General features: G+C 36.5%; 1 protein-coding gene across 1 annotated transcript in view; it reads right to left on the reverse strand.

Moving 5' to 3' along the window:
* Positions 1 to 292: 292 nt before the first annotated feature.
* LOC128232399 (nuclear pore complex protein Nup160-like) overlaps positions 293 to 18,568 on the reverse strand; it is a 31,602-nt gene continuing 13,326 nt past the window's right edge. The window contains exons 15-34 of the mRNA XM_052945917.1: positions 17,527 to 17,689; positions 17,109 to 17,242; positions 15,860 to 16,020; positions 15,434 to 15,567; positions 14,728 to 14,822; positions 13,969 to 14,125; positions 11,909 to 12,064; positions 11,048 to 11,180; positions 10,191 to 10,286; positions 9,480 to 9,671; positions 9,135 to 9,240; positions 8,218 to 8,384; positions 6,632 to 6,701; positions 5,530 to 5,637; positions 5,247 to 5,373; positions 4,597 to 4,719; positions 3,401 to 3,542; positions 2,558 to 2,695; positions 1,574 to 1,678; positions 293 to 1,071 (exon numbers count right to left, since the gene is read on the reverse strand). Of these exons, the coding sequence (XP_052801877.1) occupies positions 955 to 1,071; positions 1,574 to 1,678; positions 2,558 to 2,695; positions 3,401 to 3,542; positions 4,597 to 4,719; positions 5,247 to 5,373; positions 5,530 to 5,637; positions 6,632 to 6,701; positions 8,218 to 8,384; positions 9,135 to 9,240; positions 9,480 to 9,671; positions 10,191 to 10,286; positions 11,048 to 11,180; positions 11,909 to 12,064; positions 13,969 to 14,125; positions 14,728 to 14,822; positions 15,434 to 15,567; positions 15,860 to 16,020; positions 17,109 to 17,242; positions 17,527 to 17,689 (2,624 nt within the window). The 3' untranslated portion in view covers positions 293 to 954. The remainder of the gene's footprint in view (positions 1,072 to 1,573; positions 1,679 to 2,557; positions 2,696 to 3,400; positions 3,543 to 4,596; positions 4,720 to 5,246; positions 5,374 to 5,529; positions 5,638 to 6,631; positions 6,702 to 8,217; positions 8,385 to 9,134; positions 9,241 to 9,479; positions 9,672 to 10,190; positions 10,287 to 11,047; positions 11,181 to 11,908; positions 12,065 to 13,968; positions 14,126 to 14,727; positions 14,823 to 15,433; positions 15,568 to 15,859; positions 16,021 to 17,108; positions 17,243 to 17,526; positions 17,690 to 18,568) is intronic.

Consider the following 18,568-nt stretch of genomic DNA (forward strand, 5'->3'; position numbering starts at 1 on the left):
TGAATGTGCCTTAGCAAGATTTTTTTTCAGTTATTGATCAGAAATAGATGTTCAGCTGAAGGTCACCATGACCTTTGACCCACTGACTTCAAAACGATAGGGTTCACCTGATGGTCATGACAAATCTGCTAACAGTCTTGAGTTCCCTAAGATTAAGCGTTTGCAAGTTATTGATCAGACAGATGGTCTGTTTACTCTATGCCTCCCTTCTTGGCCTGTTTCATGCATTGATGATGTCAAGGTGTATGTTTTCTATCTGATAAATCTGGATGTATAAACAAACACAATATGATGATCTATGAATGCATTTATTCTCTTCATTTTTATTCATAAACACATGATTGACTTGTTTATAATAATGCTCGTGTATCAATAACCATTTTACACATGAGGAAAACCTGATTCTTTCAGCTCTATGATATATTTTGGCTTTGTATATTAAGAGTAAAACGTATCTGAAAATGTCATGTACACATAAATTTGTTTCAAAATTCCTTAACAAAAATATCACTTATCTGTTTTCTCTCCTTTTTTCTGGATAACCTATCAATTCTTGCTTCAGGACAAACATAATGTCGGAAAAAAACTCACTGAGCTAATGTTTCTTGTTAGCATATACCCAACTTTAAATAAAGATTCTTGTATCATGTACTTGAATCTATGTCGTTCAGAGATGTTCAAGTTTTTGCATAGAATCAATTAAAACCTCACTTTTTCGAGGAACTAAGTTAGAATCATACCTGACTATGACTTAACATTAAGCCAGTCATAATATACAAATCAACCTGAATAAACTTGACATTAAAACACATGAATGAAGTGTATTTGTCCCATTTCAATGTATGCATGATTCGAGTCAATGCTGCCTGTAAAGTTTTGATCATTGGTTCTTTGTACACAGTTGGTAGGCCACCGTCAATTGATGTTGATCCTATATACAATGTTTCCCAACCATCACCACCCTGTCTGCATAAACTGTTGTTGCTGTTGAGTTGATGATAACACCTGTTCTGTGATGCTGTGAAGTTTTCCCTTATAAATGGTCATTCGGTCTTTTAATCCCTGGTACATCTGAAAATGCCAGAATATATACATGTATCTTAGCATGTTTAAGGGATCCTATATACAAATACATGTAGGAGAATTTAGAGGCCTGGTTAATCAACAATTTCAATCAAATTTAAATGTTTAACATTTAGACTTAAATGACCTATATTTTTTGTTACTTAAACAAGTGGTATAGATATGTTTGAATGCAATTTTAGGCTCTTAAAATGCTTAAAAACACAGGAGCTTCATGGACGTCCAGTAGGGATCCGAAGTTGTTGATCCTGCCGGTGTTCATGTAACTTGGCCAGTAGGCCTTTACTGGTTTAGGGCAGCTAAACAGACAGGGGCTCATAACTAGACTATATCAAAGACAGGGGGATACTTATACTGTGCCATAGAGAGTTGTTGATCCTGCCGGTGTTCATGTAACATGGCCAGTAAGCCTATACTGGTTTAGGGCAGCTAAACAGACAGGGGCTCGTAACTAGACTATATCAAAGACAGGGGGATAATTATACTGTACCATAGAGAGTTGTTGATCCTGCCGATGTTCATGTAATGTGGCCAGAAGAAGGTCTATACTGGAGTATGGCAGCCAGACAGACAGGGGCTCATGGTGTAAACAGCCCTGAAATAGATCAAGAAATAAGCATTTAAAGAACCTAACCTACCATGAACAGAATATCACAGGTTCTAACAGCTGATAATTATCAACCTTTAAAAATAGCCACAGGTCCTGTTTAAGTATGAGGGGTTCATGCCCAAAGTAGGGATAAGGGGCCAAGACCACTTTAGAAATTGTTTCCAAAGTCCTTTATATTCATTTCAAGGTTTTTCATATCTTTACAACTGTACAGTAAAGTAGAAGTTATAAGCTCTCAATCCTGATTTCAGGAATAATCCTGTACTTTAGAACCCCTGTATTACACATTAATCAATGAGGCTTCAAGATGATACATCTACATAAATCCTTGGGAGTTCATTCAATTTTATTTTAATAAGAATACACACATGTTGTGTTTCATTGGTCTTATATACAAAATCAATAGCAGTTTCACCTTCCTTAAAACATGGTGTATTGATACATTTTCTTTGTTTCATTTAAATTTATACTGAAGTAGTGTACTGTTGTTGAAAAATCATGCAGAAGAAAGATTAACTTGATATACTTTGAAGGGTCACTTCCCTCTTCATAGGGTCAGATATTGAAAGGATTAATTTCATGGGAAATGAGAACAAAAATGCTTGTAACATTGATAATCCACCAAAACAAGTTGAAATAAGATATTTGTATTGAACGATACAGAAAAATGCCATATAAATGCCCTATTTTGTGGCAAAGCGTTATTAATGCATTTTAAAATACTAAGGCTTATAAAAGTTGAATGATCTTAGGCTGAAAATAAAAACATTAATTAAAATAGATATCAAGTTTGAAAAAAAACGCTGCCAGTATACAATCTGTAAAAGAATCCTTTTACTTCAAAAGCTTATTTAAAAAATGTACCTTTATACTGAAGAGTTCACTATCCTGGCCCTTAAATGAGTCTAGAACAGCATCCAGATATTCTGTGCAAAGTGAGGTTGCTTCCTCCAGTAAATCATGGTCAATATACAGCCGCAGCAGCTCAGCAGAGTTCAGACCCTGGAAAAACAAATCATTTTGAAGTTCTGTATACTGTGAGATCACAGGGCACCTAGCTTCTCATCAGGAAAGTGCCATTCCAGCGTCTGGTCTGTGAAATTGCTCAGGATATTATTGATCTACAATTCCAGAACTCTGCTGTCCTTGCTCTTTAAGAGCACAGCCATCACATTTCTAAATCAGCACAAGCCCTGCACTGGTAAAATGACTTTCAGGCGTGTTCAAATTTTATATACCGTAGCAGTTATTTTTATGCCAAGCAGTATTGTAAACATTCGCGCTAGTTCACAAGCCTGATTTCTTTGACTGATACATCGTTAATCATTCATTCATCGATCGTTCCTATGATCCAAAAGTAAGAGTAAACACACTCTCCTGCGCAAAATTTTAAAGTAGCATATGATGACTTTAATATTTATTTCAAACTTCATTCAGAATTTCACATAACTTATCATATTGGTTTTAACAACATTTATTTTTTTAATATTACATTTTCAGTTCCAAATAGTGAAAGTTTTAGAATAATCAAAGGAATTACTGTGGAAATATATCATATTAAAACCAAACATTTATATGATTTCATTTTTAAAGAAAAACAGGAATATCACTATAAATGGTGTTTTTTTTATGGATGTCCAAATTGAGGGATCTGGCGCACTCAAAACAATGCTTGGACTGGATTCAAGTATTTATAACTGTGAATACCTTGTAAGAGTTAATAAGCCAGGTTGGCAGAGCAAAGCCATGTGCGAGAAGCTTGGTGGCGGTACATCGATGGTAACGGCCTGACTGGTCCTCGTAACGAGACAGGTACTGTTGTAACAGCTGCCAAGCCTCATCTGATGAGCTGAAATTAAATATGGCCGCCATTTAAGCAATGAGGTTCTCAAGAATCAAGAGACGAAAAAAGGTTTGGTTAGGGTAACATCCTTTTTAACTAGAAATGTGTCCATAGGACACGGATGCCCCCACTTCGATTTTTTGTCACAAAAAATAAGCCATAATGATTATTCAGGATAAATGATTAAAGCGATTTCCATGGCTATCGAACTTGATCAAGATATTGTGGTCACAAACATGTGTTAAAAGTTTGGTGAGGATTGGACAAACAGTTTTCAAGAATTAGATCGGAAACAATCTTCGGGACGTATTTTTCAAGTCTTTTTTTGCAAATAAAGGGCCGTAACTCCTAAATGACAAAAGCGATTTCCATGGCTATCGAACTTGATCAAGATATTATGGTCACAATCATGTATGTAAAGTTTGGTGAGGATTGGACACATACTTTTCAAGAATTAGATTGGAAACATATATTTTTGAAGTATTTTTGGCAAAAAAGGGCCGTAACTCCTAAATGACTAAAGCGATTTCCATGACTATCGAACTTGATCAAGATATTATGGTCACAAACATGTGTTTAAAGTTTGGTGAGGATTGGACAAACGGTTTTCAAGAATTAGATCGGAAACAATCTTCGGGACGTACGTACGTACGTACGTACAGACAGACAGACAGACAGACGTACGTACGGACAAGGGCAACCCTATATGCCGCCACTTTGTGGGGGCATAAAAATAGATAGGGTAGGCTTTTTATTTATTGTTTTATTGGGCTTTATATAAGACTGTCATTCATCATTAGAGAATGGTGTTAAAGTAATCTACTGTATAATGCATTCAAGGTTTTAAACTACATATTGAAACTGACTGTAAAAGCAGTAGGGTCGGCCCCTATTTCGTAGGTAGGGTCGAATAACCTGAACCAAATGTATTTTTCTTTTTAGGCCTAAGGGTGAGATTGTTGCTGTTCAGCACCAGGCCTGGGAGGTGAAATCATGTCCCCATGCATGTTATACACAAAGAATAGCTACCAATAGAAATTATCAGTAGTATGGTACTCACCTGGACTCTTTGGAAACGTGTTTAAGGGTGAGATTGTTTGTTTTCAGCCATGACCAGGCCTGGGACGTGTAGTCATTGTCCCCTCGCATGTGGTAAGTGCTGTTCTTTGCAAGATTCACACACCTGAAGCAGTTTTAGATTCAAAATTTAGCTGATTAAATTACATATTCATTTAACTTTTAAATACAAGTTTTTTTACATTATGCAGTATAAACTAAACATAACGAAAAATATACAACCAGAATGAACATTTCAAGTGCGGTCAATGGAAACAATTTGTTATATATATATATAAACATAGAGCAGAATAAGAGGATCTATTTCAAAAACTAGTACTTAAACCTCTGTCTTATCTGTATATTCCTTAGTATAATTTTATTTTTATATTTAATTAGGTTGATTTTTGCCAAGACGCTGTTTGATTGGCAAATATTTTTCAAATAATTGCAATTTACCAATCAAATAATATAAATGTCAAACTGCCCAAAAGATAGCCTGTGGACATCTTATCCCAGTTTACTGCAATTGACTGCAAAAGACTACCAAGTTTGACCTTGACCTCTAAGGTCAAAGCACAAATGATATATGCCTGACTATAATTCCGTCAAAATTAGTGAATTTCATTAAACGTAACAAAGCTCAGCTCATACCTGAGAGCGAGACTTTCAAACACAGGGTTCAGTGGCAGTGTAAAGGCCCGGGAAACAATAACGGCCCTGTCGTACATTCCAGCCTTCACGAGCAGACCCACTATCTCATCTGCTCCCTGACAACTAGCTGGAATATAGGAAATAATGTGTCCTGAATCAAAGAGGGACACAAAACAACAGTTCTTTACACAGATGCAAAACTTGTCTCTTTTTCTCAAACAATCCATAGCTGTACAATGCTCTCACTTGCAGAAAATCATAAGGCACTTTACAATGCTCTCACCTGCAGCTAGGGAGGAATCTTCTTCCTGTGAAAGCAGTCTGAGACGAGCATCCACCAGCATGTACTCTCGCTCTATGTCCGCTATCTCAACAATCTCGAACCTTGAACCTTCAAAAGAGAGTATATTACATGTAAAGTAACTGGTAAAAGATGAGCATCCACCAACATGTACTCTCACTCTAATTCATCCACCAGAACAATCTCGAAATGCGAACCTGGATTAGGGAGTATATAAAACTTCTTTTCATAACAATTTACCATCCAAACTAAGATTAAAATTGATGCTACTTCAAAAAAACTTAAAAGTAAACCTAATATATTGTAAATGTATGGTAAATATAAATGACTTATTCTACCATCTAAACATGAACATTAATAATCAAATGCTGAAAAACATGTACTTTACACACTTTTACAGAAAATGTTTCTATTTGATGGTGAGTAATATCAATTGTAAACACATCTTCAATATCATTACCGGGGTATGTCAATTCTGAAAAGCCAAGTTATTTTGATATACCGTACATGAGCTTATTTCTGCCTGGTCACTTGTCTGAGGTTATTTATAGAAGTGGTCAAAGTAACCCATTGGATTGGATTATAAAATCATGACCTGCTATTTTTATCTATTGTTATACCTGACATAACTTAGCCTTTATAATATCACCAATAGTCATCATTTGTTATTCAGGAATGTGTCATGTGATAAATTTAAACACTACCCCCTGCCCCCATGTACAGTCTAAAAATATATTCATTGTTTTCACAAGTGCCTAGGCAAAATAGTTCTGTTCAATAACTATTGTTACTGCCCATGACAAATTATCTCCCCTGAATGCTCTTTATCGAGGTAACAATAGTTATTGCATAGGACTATAGGTATTTATAAATAGAGTTGAAAATCCATATTAGTAGACGCTAACTGGTGTAAACAATATTTGTTCTGTATAATGAAACAAATATCGGATATCACTGAGGGTGAAAGCATATCAACCACAGAAAGTTGATGTCATCCAAGTCGTTACATTGACGAAATATAATTCCTTAATAGGCCCATTGAATGGTTAAATGACAACCAGTGTCAGGTTAATTGAACACACACCTTTAGGATCCAGCTCTTCCCCATCCAGTCCATGTTTCGGTGACCTCATGTAGGCGTCTCCACCTCCAGCCTAGGAAAAAGAAAATTATGTGAAATAAATTCTTTCCCACATAAAGTTAGAGATTTCCTGATTGGTAAAAAATGTGTAATTTTGCCTATTAAAGAATGAATAGAATGGTTCAAACAAATAGACAAAGAATATTTTCAGCAAGTTTGGTGAAGATCAGATGATAACTGTTCAAATTACCGGTAGACAGTGGACAAAGCAAAAATGGCAAATTTTGACCAATTCAAGGGCCATAATCCTGAAGAGCCTGGCTGGTTATAGAACTTTGCCAAGAATATATACCAACAAACATTTATAGTAGCAAGTTTGGTGAAATTCGGATAAAAACTGTTCAAGTTTGAGAGTAGACAAAGCTAAAATGGCCAATTTTGATAAATTCAGGGGGCCATAACTCTGGAGTGCCTAAAGCGATTAGGCTGGTTATCGAACTTGACCTAGATATTTCACCAACAAACACTTTCATGAAGTTTGGTGGAAATTGGATGAGAAATGTTCAAGTTAGAGAGCGGACAAAGCTAAAATGGACAATTTTGACAAATTCAGGGGGCCATAACTCTGGAGTGCCTAAAGCGATTTGGCTGGTTATTGAACTTGACCGAGATATTTCACCAACAAACACTTTCATGACGTTTGGTGGAAATTGGATGAGGAATGATCAAGTTAGAGAGCGGACAAAGCTAAAATGGCCAATTTTGACATATTCAGGGGGCCATAACTGTGGAGTGCCTAAAGCGATTTGGCTGGTTATCGAACTTGACCAAGATATTTCACCAACAAACACTTTCATAAAGTTTGGTGGAAATTGGATGAGAAATGTTCAAGTTAGAGAGCGGACAACATTGTGGAGCCGCCCGCCCGCCGCCCGCCCGCCCGCCATGGGTGTTCCCATAATACGGCCGTCGTAAGATGGGCGTATAAAAAGATAAATGAACGTGATAAAGTTGGTTCTTAAAGAATACATCAACTCTTCCATACATAAAATATTTGGGGTCACTTTTTTTTCAAATTGGAAATAAGGAATTTTTATTTCAAATTTGGGATTATTTCTATTTCAGTTTTAGCTTTAGTAATGGGGCCGATTTTCAGCCTAGAATTGGTCAGAAACAAAGTTTTTTAAAATGAATTAAATCACAAATGCATTTCTGCATTTCTTCAGTCACACTCCATAAATAAAACAACTATGAAAAATATCTTCAACAGATTTTGAGCAGTAGCCAAGGTAAAAGCTAGTTTATACAAATCTATTTTAGCTCGATTGTGACGAAAGCTGGGCTTATAGAATATATAGATTCCCTTTCCTGGGTATAAACCAGTACTGTGTCCTTTTTTTGAGAGGCCGAGAGAAAGTACCCCTGGTTGGGATCGAACCCACAACCTCTTGTGTAAGAGGCAGACACCTATACCTCTAGACCACTCTCACCCCTAAAGGTGAACGTTTTTGCATCAAACCACAGCTGACAACACCTGTTATTTTTTAAAAACATACTGTAACACTAATAAGTCATTTCAGACCACTCACACTGGGTCGTGTTGGGATGGTGGGTTTGATGATCCAGGAGTATTCGGGCTTCACCAGCCGTAGGGCGTTCAGGGCGGCCAGGTAACACTGGGCTTGTCTCTGTAAGCCCTGACGCCCGGGCACCTCACGCCCAAGTCGCATCCCATGCTCATACATTACACTGCCTCCTTCAAAGATTAATCAAACATGTAGTGGTCAAAATATATGAGTTTATTAAATTGGGAACTATTGTATATCAATTCTACCTACAATGGTTATACACACTAGAAGTCAAGTCAATTGTATAAATATATTTTATTATTTTAAAGATGCACTCTTACTCCCAGAAAAGATCTTATACCACAATTAATAATATTTTTTTAATATTCCAAAAAGGACGAATACATGCCGAAAACATTATGAAGGATATCCAGTTTTATTTGGCAGAAATGAGTAAAAACATGGTATTTCTACCTTATGAGACTTTAGTAGACCACAGTAAATCTTTTAGCATTCACCGATCATTTAATATTTTTGCGTTTTCTGCTTTTAAATACATGGTTACAATCTTGTTATCAGTAATTAATAATTACCATAAATGCATTATTGTTAAAGGTTCAAGAGTCAAAATTGATGTTTGTTATACATGTGTATGCATTGATTTGGAATAAGAGTGTCACTTTATGACATCAGTTAAGATGCCAAGATAAAGTTGGGTTGCTGCTATCCCTTGGACTGTGGGGTCAACAATACTAGAAAATTGTATAGCACCTTTGGTAATTACAGTAAGTTACTGTGAAATGTCTATGAGATTTCCATAATTCTTACATCAAGACATTCTTTCACCAACTACAAGTTTGTCTCCTCTAAATATTTCTTATTTTGAAACAATTAGTGGTAGCTGACCTACACTTGTATCGCTTTGCATCTAAAGGTACCTTTTCTATAGTTGTTCCTGAAGATGTGGAAAGCATACAACAAGTCATAGTAGTTGTAAGAGGTCAGGTCCATACAGCGGGCTCTACTCTCTAGGATATTTTCCACCTGAAATGGTGTATGAATTAATGGACCATATATGTGAATCATTATTATACAGAAGAATATTTGGTTACTTATATAAACCAAAAAGGCATTATGATGAAGCCATGATTTTAAAGAGCTAATTTTACACAATTTTAGGGACCATACCTCAGAAGTCTAGGGCTTGTGACCTTATATTATTATCAAACTAGGACCACCATCAAATGAATCATTTTCAAGACAATAAGTTAATAATTCATTACCTCCTCTTCAAGATCGGTGTAGGGAAAGTCCACGAGTGCCTGTAGATCTCCCCGTTCACACAGACAGATGAGCAGCTGTCGCAAGCAGTCCTTGCGTCGCGTGGGGTCTGGGTTTTCCATCATAGCGCTGTAGGCTTCAGAGTTGTGGCCAAGCTCTAGTTGATACTTGAACACTTTGGACCACAGTGTTGGCTGGAATGTAATGTATTAACTGCACGGTCAAACAACATAACAAGAGCAACTCACAGATAATGCAAACACTCTTCTGTTGATTTTTCTAGTCAAACAAGGGGCATAACTTGATGATTATTCAAGGGAGGTAATGAGCCTTGCTATACATAAGTGTGTTGTCTCTTGCAAAATGTGAACTAAGTTTCATTTCAATATATACAGTTTTGAGTAATGGCCAAGGTGAAAGTGATTGCACAACACCAGCACCACCGACACCAAAACTTTATTAATAGCTTATCTTTTTTCAAAGAAATAAGAAGTAAAATTTTACTTTGTTAAGACACACATGCAGGCATTTAGTATCTGTACATTTAATTATAGAATATTACCAATTGATTAGGAAATCCTTGAATTTAGTAATCCTTCAATGTTTGTTAAAAATACCTAAACTTCAGTACTTTCTGCTTGTTTAAGGATCTTGTCTCATCCTGCCTTATCAATTCAAGTCAATAACAAAAGAAAACGGAAACTTTAACATACCAAATTTTCATCAATGTCGTCAGCTATGGCTATTGCGTTTCTGGCAAGGGATATAACAACATCAGGGGCCGAGTACTCTTCAAACTGCCGTATTACCTGTAATGTTTGTTTCAATCTATTTATGAAAAGCAGTACATTAGCTTATCATATTCATTTATTTTTTATTCAATAAAAGTAAATTGTGTATTTGTAAACAGAAGGTTTAAAATTGCCCATAGCCCATCCTCGGCACTCCAGCGTATCATAACCTATTTGATACCCTGGGAAAATCAGCTGTAAAAGTCTCGTACTCATGAATAATTAATAAGGTGAAATCCAGCGGCTTGATTGGTCGCAGGAGACACACCTCATGCGGTGCAGAAATGGCCGAGAAGTTACGGATGTAATCTTGGTTCCGATGAGATCACGGCTTACAAATCGTTTTAGGCAGGATATTGTTAAATATGCTGATAGCTCTTCACAAAGGGGATTCTTTCCTTTTTGTTATCCTTTTTGTTAGTTAAGGTACATAAACTACAACCTAGTGTTTTAGCTTCATAGTTTCGGAAGGGTGCTGCACACTGCCCTTTTTGGGTAGCACCTTTCTGCCCTTATCAAGACCCATCTGTCTACATAGAATTGAATAATTAAGACAATCAAAAATTTATTTTTTTGTTTAAAAACTTATATGATTATACATACAAACTTAATATACCTAACACTTAAACCTAAACCTACTTCAAATAAAACACAAATTCTTAAGGTTTCTGTAAAATAATGAGTTTCTCAACCTGATCCAATGCCCAACCCCCTGCCCTTTTCTGCAGCACCTTACACTTATTAAATACTGGCAAAAACCATGTACAAACATGCCATACCTTCAAGTAGTAAAGGACCTCCAGTTTGCGCGGCTGTGTCTCCTCGGTCTGCAGCAATCTGTCCCGCATGAAAGCTTCAACACCGACGCCCTCCCTTGCCTGGTTAAAACACTGGGCCGCCTTCACAGGTTCACTGCCAGGGAAAACATTTTAAATACACTGACTAATTCAGTATGAAAGTACACATTTAAATTGCTCTTTATAGTAGACACATGAACTGGTTTCAATTTTAGCAACAGTTTGAGCATATTTTGCAACAAAATCAACAGCTTCAATAAACAAGGGTGCAACGAAGCAAAGGCTTGTATGTTATTTTTAGGTTAAAAGAAGAAAAACTGGATAAATCGAAGACAGAGTAATTGGCCTTGCTTTACATGTGCATATTCATTATTGCCTCTAACAACACGTGTACAATGTTTCATTGATTATTTGTATCATGTGAATTGATCGAAAATTATCTGGAGCAGCTGCTCCGACTGAATAACAGTGCAAAAAGAAAGATCTCGCGAGATAATCCGTGGTAGTGCTAAGAAATCTTGCGATAGGTTTAAAACATGTGACCGCAGTTATCCGAATTCCTTAAGAGTGTCATGTAATTTGGAACTTAGGCAAATAATAAGGAATATTTTATTAGAAAATAACCACCTATTAATAAACAGATTTTCAAGTTATGGCCAAGACAAAGATTTTTTCACCATTCAAGACACCGAGGCTATCATAATACCTCAGTTATTTGTTTTCAAAAAATAAACGAGCTACAATTTCAATCTGATAAAAGAGAAAACATTGGCAGTTTATATTATTAAAGATATTATATAAAACTATTAAAAACAAACATAAAAACAATGCAGTTTAACTTACTCAAAGTGGAGACAAGCGAGACCAAGCCAGAAGCACCGTGAGGCTGGATTGAACTCACACCAGTGTTGTAGTGACGACACATATGCTTGGAGGGGCAGGTATTGGCAGTGGGAGACCAGAAACTCTGGGAAAACAGTCTCCTCTGAAAGGGGCCATCTAGGGTACCCGTTAAGGACTTATTGATTTTAACCGATTATTTTTGTTTAATACCCTCTGTGACCATTAAAAATTGAGGGGGTCCACTTTTTGCATCATATCAGTGTCAGGAATTCAGACATTCAAACTCAAGCCCTTGTTTTATATACTCAGGCAATAAGAAGTCACAACCAGCTACCTGACCCTTGTTTTGGGAAGGGGGAATTTTGGGAAGAGGACTCGTGCCTTCCAATTAAGACAAGATCGTAGAAATCAGCTTTCATCAAGAGATAGACAAACCAATTTATTCAATATATTGAATGCCAGCAAGAAGTCTCGGTGTCTATTTCATAGCAAATTTAACATTTTCTCTAATTATTTCTTATATTCAACCTCGGAAACATGTATACCTTTTACCATTGAAGAGATAGCTGAATAATGGCTGAAAAACACATGGTCACATGCTGGAGTGCTTTGAAATATATACACATAGCAACATTATTGAAGTATGGTAGACAAAACCACATGGACTTATATTTCATGAACTACTTTATTCACATGTGTCAGGGCTCTCACTAGGCTGAAAATTTTGGGAGAAGTGACTTCTCCCTTCAGTCAATTTAGGGAGAAGTGGGGAGACTTTAGGGAGAAGTGATACTTTTCATAACACCTGATACAAAAACTATGCCATACCATACACCTCAGTTTATATTTACGTTCAAATTGATTGCTATAACTATATAAAATGTTCATAAAATAATGTATCCTTTTTGGCTCAGCAAAAGTGTATTTGTCAATGTCACATAGTTTATCGCCAAATAGCATCTAAAATAAACCAAAAAAATACATCAAATCTACATCTAAGGATTTGAAATAATCATAATGACCTCATAAATGAACTGTCAATAAAGTAGGGGGACGGATCTTGTTTTGGTACGTTCGGGATAGGGTACGAATGTCACATTCAGCTGTGCTGTTATTTACTTGTCTCTGGCTAAATAATTTTAATTATGCTGACATTTAAGAACCAAATGACATTTAAATCAGTGTCCTTGATGAAAAATTTACCAATACATAATGGGAAGTTGAAAAATTAACTCGGAAAATTGTTCTGACAAAATGGCGATCTCGCCGATTTTTTTTGACATCGTAACTGTGACAGGAGAAAATTACTGTAAGTAAACTCTACATAAAGCAATTTTTTTTTTTTTTTTTGTGTTTAGAAATCATTTTTCATCATGAACATTTCATTAAAACCAATCAAATATTTGGTGATACGTCATGTTATTGATTTTCTTAGCGCCTACTTGCTGATGACCCGAGATGGCTATGACCGTCTGCTTCAAAAGCAACAATGTTTAAATGTCTCGCATTGTTTGTTCAATACATATATTACGGTAATTACTTTTAACTTAAATTAATGCTTGACACGATTTTTCATAATTATGTCTCCCATTCTATCTCATTTTAAGGAACTTATATCATTTGATCAGGGTCTTCTGAATGTACATTCTGATTGGTTAACTTTCAATAGCTCTGCCTACTGGCGATGTTTTGGTAATTGGATGACACGGCCCAATTATCGGATTAGGAGATTACCAATTTGTATGAATGGCTTATTGTGATGTTTTGACTAATGGGACATTGGCCAAATACTCGCTGATTGACAGATTTAGAATGTGCTAAAATTTTCAGCGAAGTCAATGTCGCTTTGATGATACAAATGGGCGAAGTCTGGGAATTTTAGGCGACCACTTCGCCCAAGTCGCCCCCTCGCGAGAGCCCTGCATGTGTACAGCTAATCTGTAAGACAGGTTGATCAGATTTGGCATACAGTCTATGGCTTATCAATTATGTACGGGCAAATTAATTGAGGAGAAACATTATGTTTATTTATGTTAATTTACAGGTATTTAAAAGGATACATCAGTGTTCCCAAAGCCTGCGCCATGTTGCCAATTCCAACTGACCAGGTCGCTGCTGGATCTTCAGACAGGTAGTTAGCCATAGACTGACTACCTCGCATCTTTTCCCCACCACATCCCACAATAAATAGCTCCAGTAGACTGGCACCCTTCTGATCTGTAAACAAATTTTACAAATACTATAAACTGAGGTTGGTCATATACTGGGTACTCACATCTTTTCCCTACCATATCCCACAATAAAAATAAACAGCTCCAGAAGACTGACGCCCCTCTGATCTGTGAGGAAATAATATAAACTTAAGTTGGCCATAGACTGGCTTCCTCACATATTTTCCCCACCTCAATCCCCAATAAACTGCTCAAGAAGACTGACACCCCTCTGATCTGTGAGGAAATATTATAAACTGAAGTTTGCTATAGACTAGCTACCTCACATATTTTCCCCACCACATACAAATATTAACAGCCGGAGAAGACACACGCCATTTCATTTGTAGAAATATTGAAAAATTAAAAAAGTATGGAAATTGTTCAAAATAAGGTGATAAGGAAATATTTTAAATGTTTCATTCAACAACTACAATAGAATCATATCTAAATGCAAAAGTGGCAATAGGGTCAAACCCTACAAATACTTTTAGGTTTAAGTTGAAACACATTTTTCCTCAAAAAGCCTTTTATGCCATTTTATTTTTATAAGGTTAAATATCGTGAAAAAATATGTCATGTTGGAAGGCTAAAGTCTTAAATATTTACCAATTTTTTGGAACAACGCGGGACCAATTGGGACATTTGCGAGAGCAGTGGTGTCCGACACATTCAAGTAGGATAGCTGACGAATATTCATTTCCCTGAAAACATAGGAATTCATTATCCATAAATTTGGGACTAGTTGTTTTGTCTCTTGTTTAAACTTGACAGTTAAGTTCATATTATTTAGATGAATCAAAACTATTACCACAATAGTTTAAGCCCGGAATTATAGTTATTCGGGTTTTCCCAGCCTAATCCTCCGGTACAAACAAAATTAAACCGTTGTTATATACACATGTTACTTCAGAGACAATAGAGTCAATGGACTGTTACATGAATTTCAATAGCTCGATATTCACCTTTTATTTGTACCGGCATGGTAAAACCCAGTTAAGTTAATTCCGGGCTATATATATTGAAAAATACTTTGTTTGGTCTTACCCAACCCGCATTTTGAGGGATGGTTAGACAGGTAGATTTTTTTTTTACTTGCTTACCCTTCAGCCCTAGGAAATGAGCAAATCAAATGAACTGACAACAATATTTTTTAACAACAGCACAGTGAAGAAAATGCCAAACTCATTAGTTTCATTATTTTTTTTTACTTCAAACAAGGGGCACGACTCAACAATTATTAAGGGTAGAGTTACTGGCCTAGTTTTATTTCAAGACAATCCACTTGCACTTTAACTTAAAAGACATTGCTCACATAGAGTTGGCCTGGGTTGGGACAGCGATAGTGAGTGTTGCCCACTTCAGCACCTGATAAGCCCGCAGTAGGCTGGCTGTGTATGGTTGAAGCTCATTCTGAATGGCCTGGATCACATTAGGACCAATGTTGGCCTGAAATACAAAAAGAATTTCTATAAATTTACTTCTTGAACATAAATTGTTACATTGTACAATTTCAGTTTGATAGAATCTGCAGAACACAATGACATACATGCATTTTGACAAGGTTTGCTTGTACAGAAATTCTTATTAATTTTGGATCTGATTGATTTTAATATTCAATTTTCTGAATTTATAATTGGCTTCTTGCTGCTCAACCTTCTTTTTTGAAAGTTTTTCTGTTCCAAAGAAAGCCACACATGAAAAAAATCCATCTTTAACTAGCATGAAGCATACAATTTACCTGATTACACAGTTGAAGTGCCGTAGTCTGGAAGAGGTACAGGTCTCGTAGCAGGGCGAACCTTGTAGAAGCAAACTGTTGTACACACTGGGACACAATCTCTACTCCCACACCACTTGTGAACAGTCTACTGATGCCGAGCTGGGCAATAGGATCTACTCCTGAATAGAGAGATAGAGAATTAGGAGCAGTGAAAACTGTGTAGTTGCAAACTGTTGAACACCGCTCATCAACGCAAAAGACACCAAGGCTATGAGGGTTTTTCAACTTTTTTCTATAATACAGTAAAACTGCGATCGCTCAAGGACGCGTGAAATTATGAGGGTGTCATAAGGTTCTGTGCATGATTTGTGCATTAGGGACCGGCTATTATGCTCGACTCCTCAACTTATTTAGGTTACAATGCAGTGTTGGTATATTTTATATAAGAATATGAGGAAAAATGTTCGGGACTAAGCTTCAACTTCGAGGGACTGCCGGTTCTCGAACCACCACCTGTTCTAACAACTGCAGTTTTACTGTAAACAGAAAACTTTAATTTTCCTCTTTTTTTAGTTTGAGATTATCCAGGTTATTCTACATTATGAAAATGGAAAAATCATTGAAGAGGAAAATTAGTGGTGTAAGTAATAACTACTGCACCCACAACCCAATTACTGAAATTATACATAATCACTAGGAGGTAAGTCGGCCAAGTAACTGTTTTGTTTTTGGATGCTGCCAAGGACAATGTCCATAAACCAGCATACAGGATAAGTGAATACCCTTGCAATTTATCTGCTTGCTAGTAATTGAACAGTTAAGCCCCGCCTACTTGTAAGTCCATTCTGATATGGGAGTTGAATGACAGACATATACAAAGGAAAGACTCTCATACATGGTATAAACATCTAAATGTGATCTTAAAGGCCTAGTTTCAGCCTTCTATAAGTGACCCCAACCCCCACCCCACCCCCCAAAAAACTGTGTACAGTACACAATCTCTGTTTATTGATCATAATCTACTTGCCTTGATCCCTCTTATCAGATCTCTGATCTGAGTATCCTGCTGTGCAGTTTTGGAAGTTTTATTATAGAAATGGACCCTAAATGGCCGTGAGCCAATAAACGAATACACAGGAAAATGGTCCCTGCTCTGACATCAGTGCAATAAAGAGGAGATGCACAGCAGAGGATTATCATGCCAAACATTCCTTAAACTAGGCCTGTACTACAGAAAACACAATCATTTAACCACTTTCTAACAAACCTTGTTCCTGCATAATATCTTCATCTGCTGGGGTTGAAAGGTCGACATATTCCAACACCGCTCTCACCACAGCAGGGAAGTTGTGTATCAGACGGAGACTTGTAGATACCGACGGAACATCAGTGTTTTCAATGCTGAAAGGGCAGAGAGAATAAAGTGTATTATGAAAGCATCAATACATCAATATAATGAATATGTTATTTGGCCAAATTAAATAAAAACCTGAACATTCAAAAAAGGTTTCTTTCCCACATGTACACTTCAGCATCACCAGTTTTAAGATACTTTAAGTCGCACAATAAAAGTAGATGCCAAAATTATTTTTTTAATTTTGATGCAATATACATCTTTTTCACATTTGTTTGTAAACAGACGACACACAAAACTGTTCACAGTCAAGAGAGTTCAGACCACCTACTCATGATTGAGGACCACTGTATCGACCAGTTGCCTAGCGATCGCCTCGAGGTTCTGATTGGTTGAGAGTTCCTGCTCAAACTGTGCTGATAGATCGCTCATTTCCAGGCTGATGGCCTTCAAAGCCTCACTCACTAGTTCAAGATCTCGCTTCAAATCTACGTCTGAAATGCAACATCATGATGCTTCTAATGCAAATGCTTATGTTTTTATATAGTAGACAGACAGTAAAATTATGCACTCACTATGATAGCAATTATGTTTGCATAAATATATTTCAAATTATTTGCTAAGAAATAGTTCTTTCTACCTAGCTACATGATGCCGTTTCTAAGACATTCGGATACATTTGCATGTCATCGTTCTCAACGAGATTTTATTCTTGGCAGAAACGAGAGAAATCTTTCAAGATCTCGCGTTAGTTATTCCCTTTGGTGATACTGTAGCGGCCGCTACAATTCAATTTTATTTTGCGTGATATAAATAATGGATATAAGCTGGTCCTAAATCTCAGCTCATCATCCTGATGATAAGGTATGAATAAAACTTGTCCATAATTTTCTCATTAGCATAAAATGTACAGATTAAACGGAGCATGAAACATCAAAAACTTCCACCACAATAACTAGAAATGTGTCCATAGGACACGGATGCCCCCACTTCGATTTTTTGTCACAGAAAATAAGCCATAATGATTATTCAGGATAATCTGCACATATAGGATAAGTTGAGTTGAGTTGGGTTTTACGGCATCGCAAGACTGTATAGGTTATATGGCGCCATTCAGGCAGGAAAAAACTTGTTGGATCCACATTGGACACATACTTTTCAAGAATTAGATTGGAAACATATATTTTTGAAGTATTTTTGGCAAAAAAGGGCCGTAACTCCTAAATGACAAAAGCGATTTCCATGGCTATCGAACTTGATCAAGATATTATGGTCACAAACATGTGTTTAAAGTTTGGTGAGGATTGGACAAACAGTTTTCAAGAATTAGATTGGAAACATATATTTTTGAAGTATTTTTGGCAAAAAAGGGC

Source organism: Mya arenaria, chromosome 4 (genome assembly GCF_026914265.1).
Source record: "Mya arenaria isolate MELC-2E11 chromosome 4, ASM2691426v1".
In the NCBI taxonomy this organism is placed as follows: domain Eukaryota; kingdom Metazoa; phylum Mollusca; class Bivalvia; order Myida; family Myidae; genus Mya; species Mya arenaria.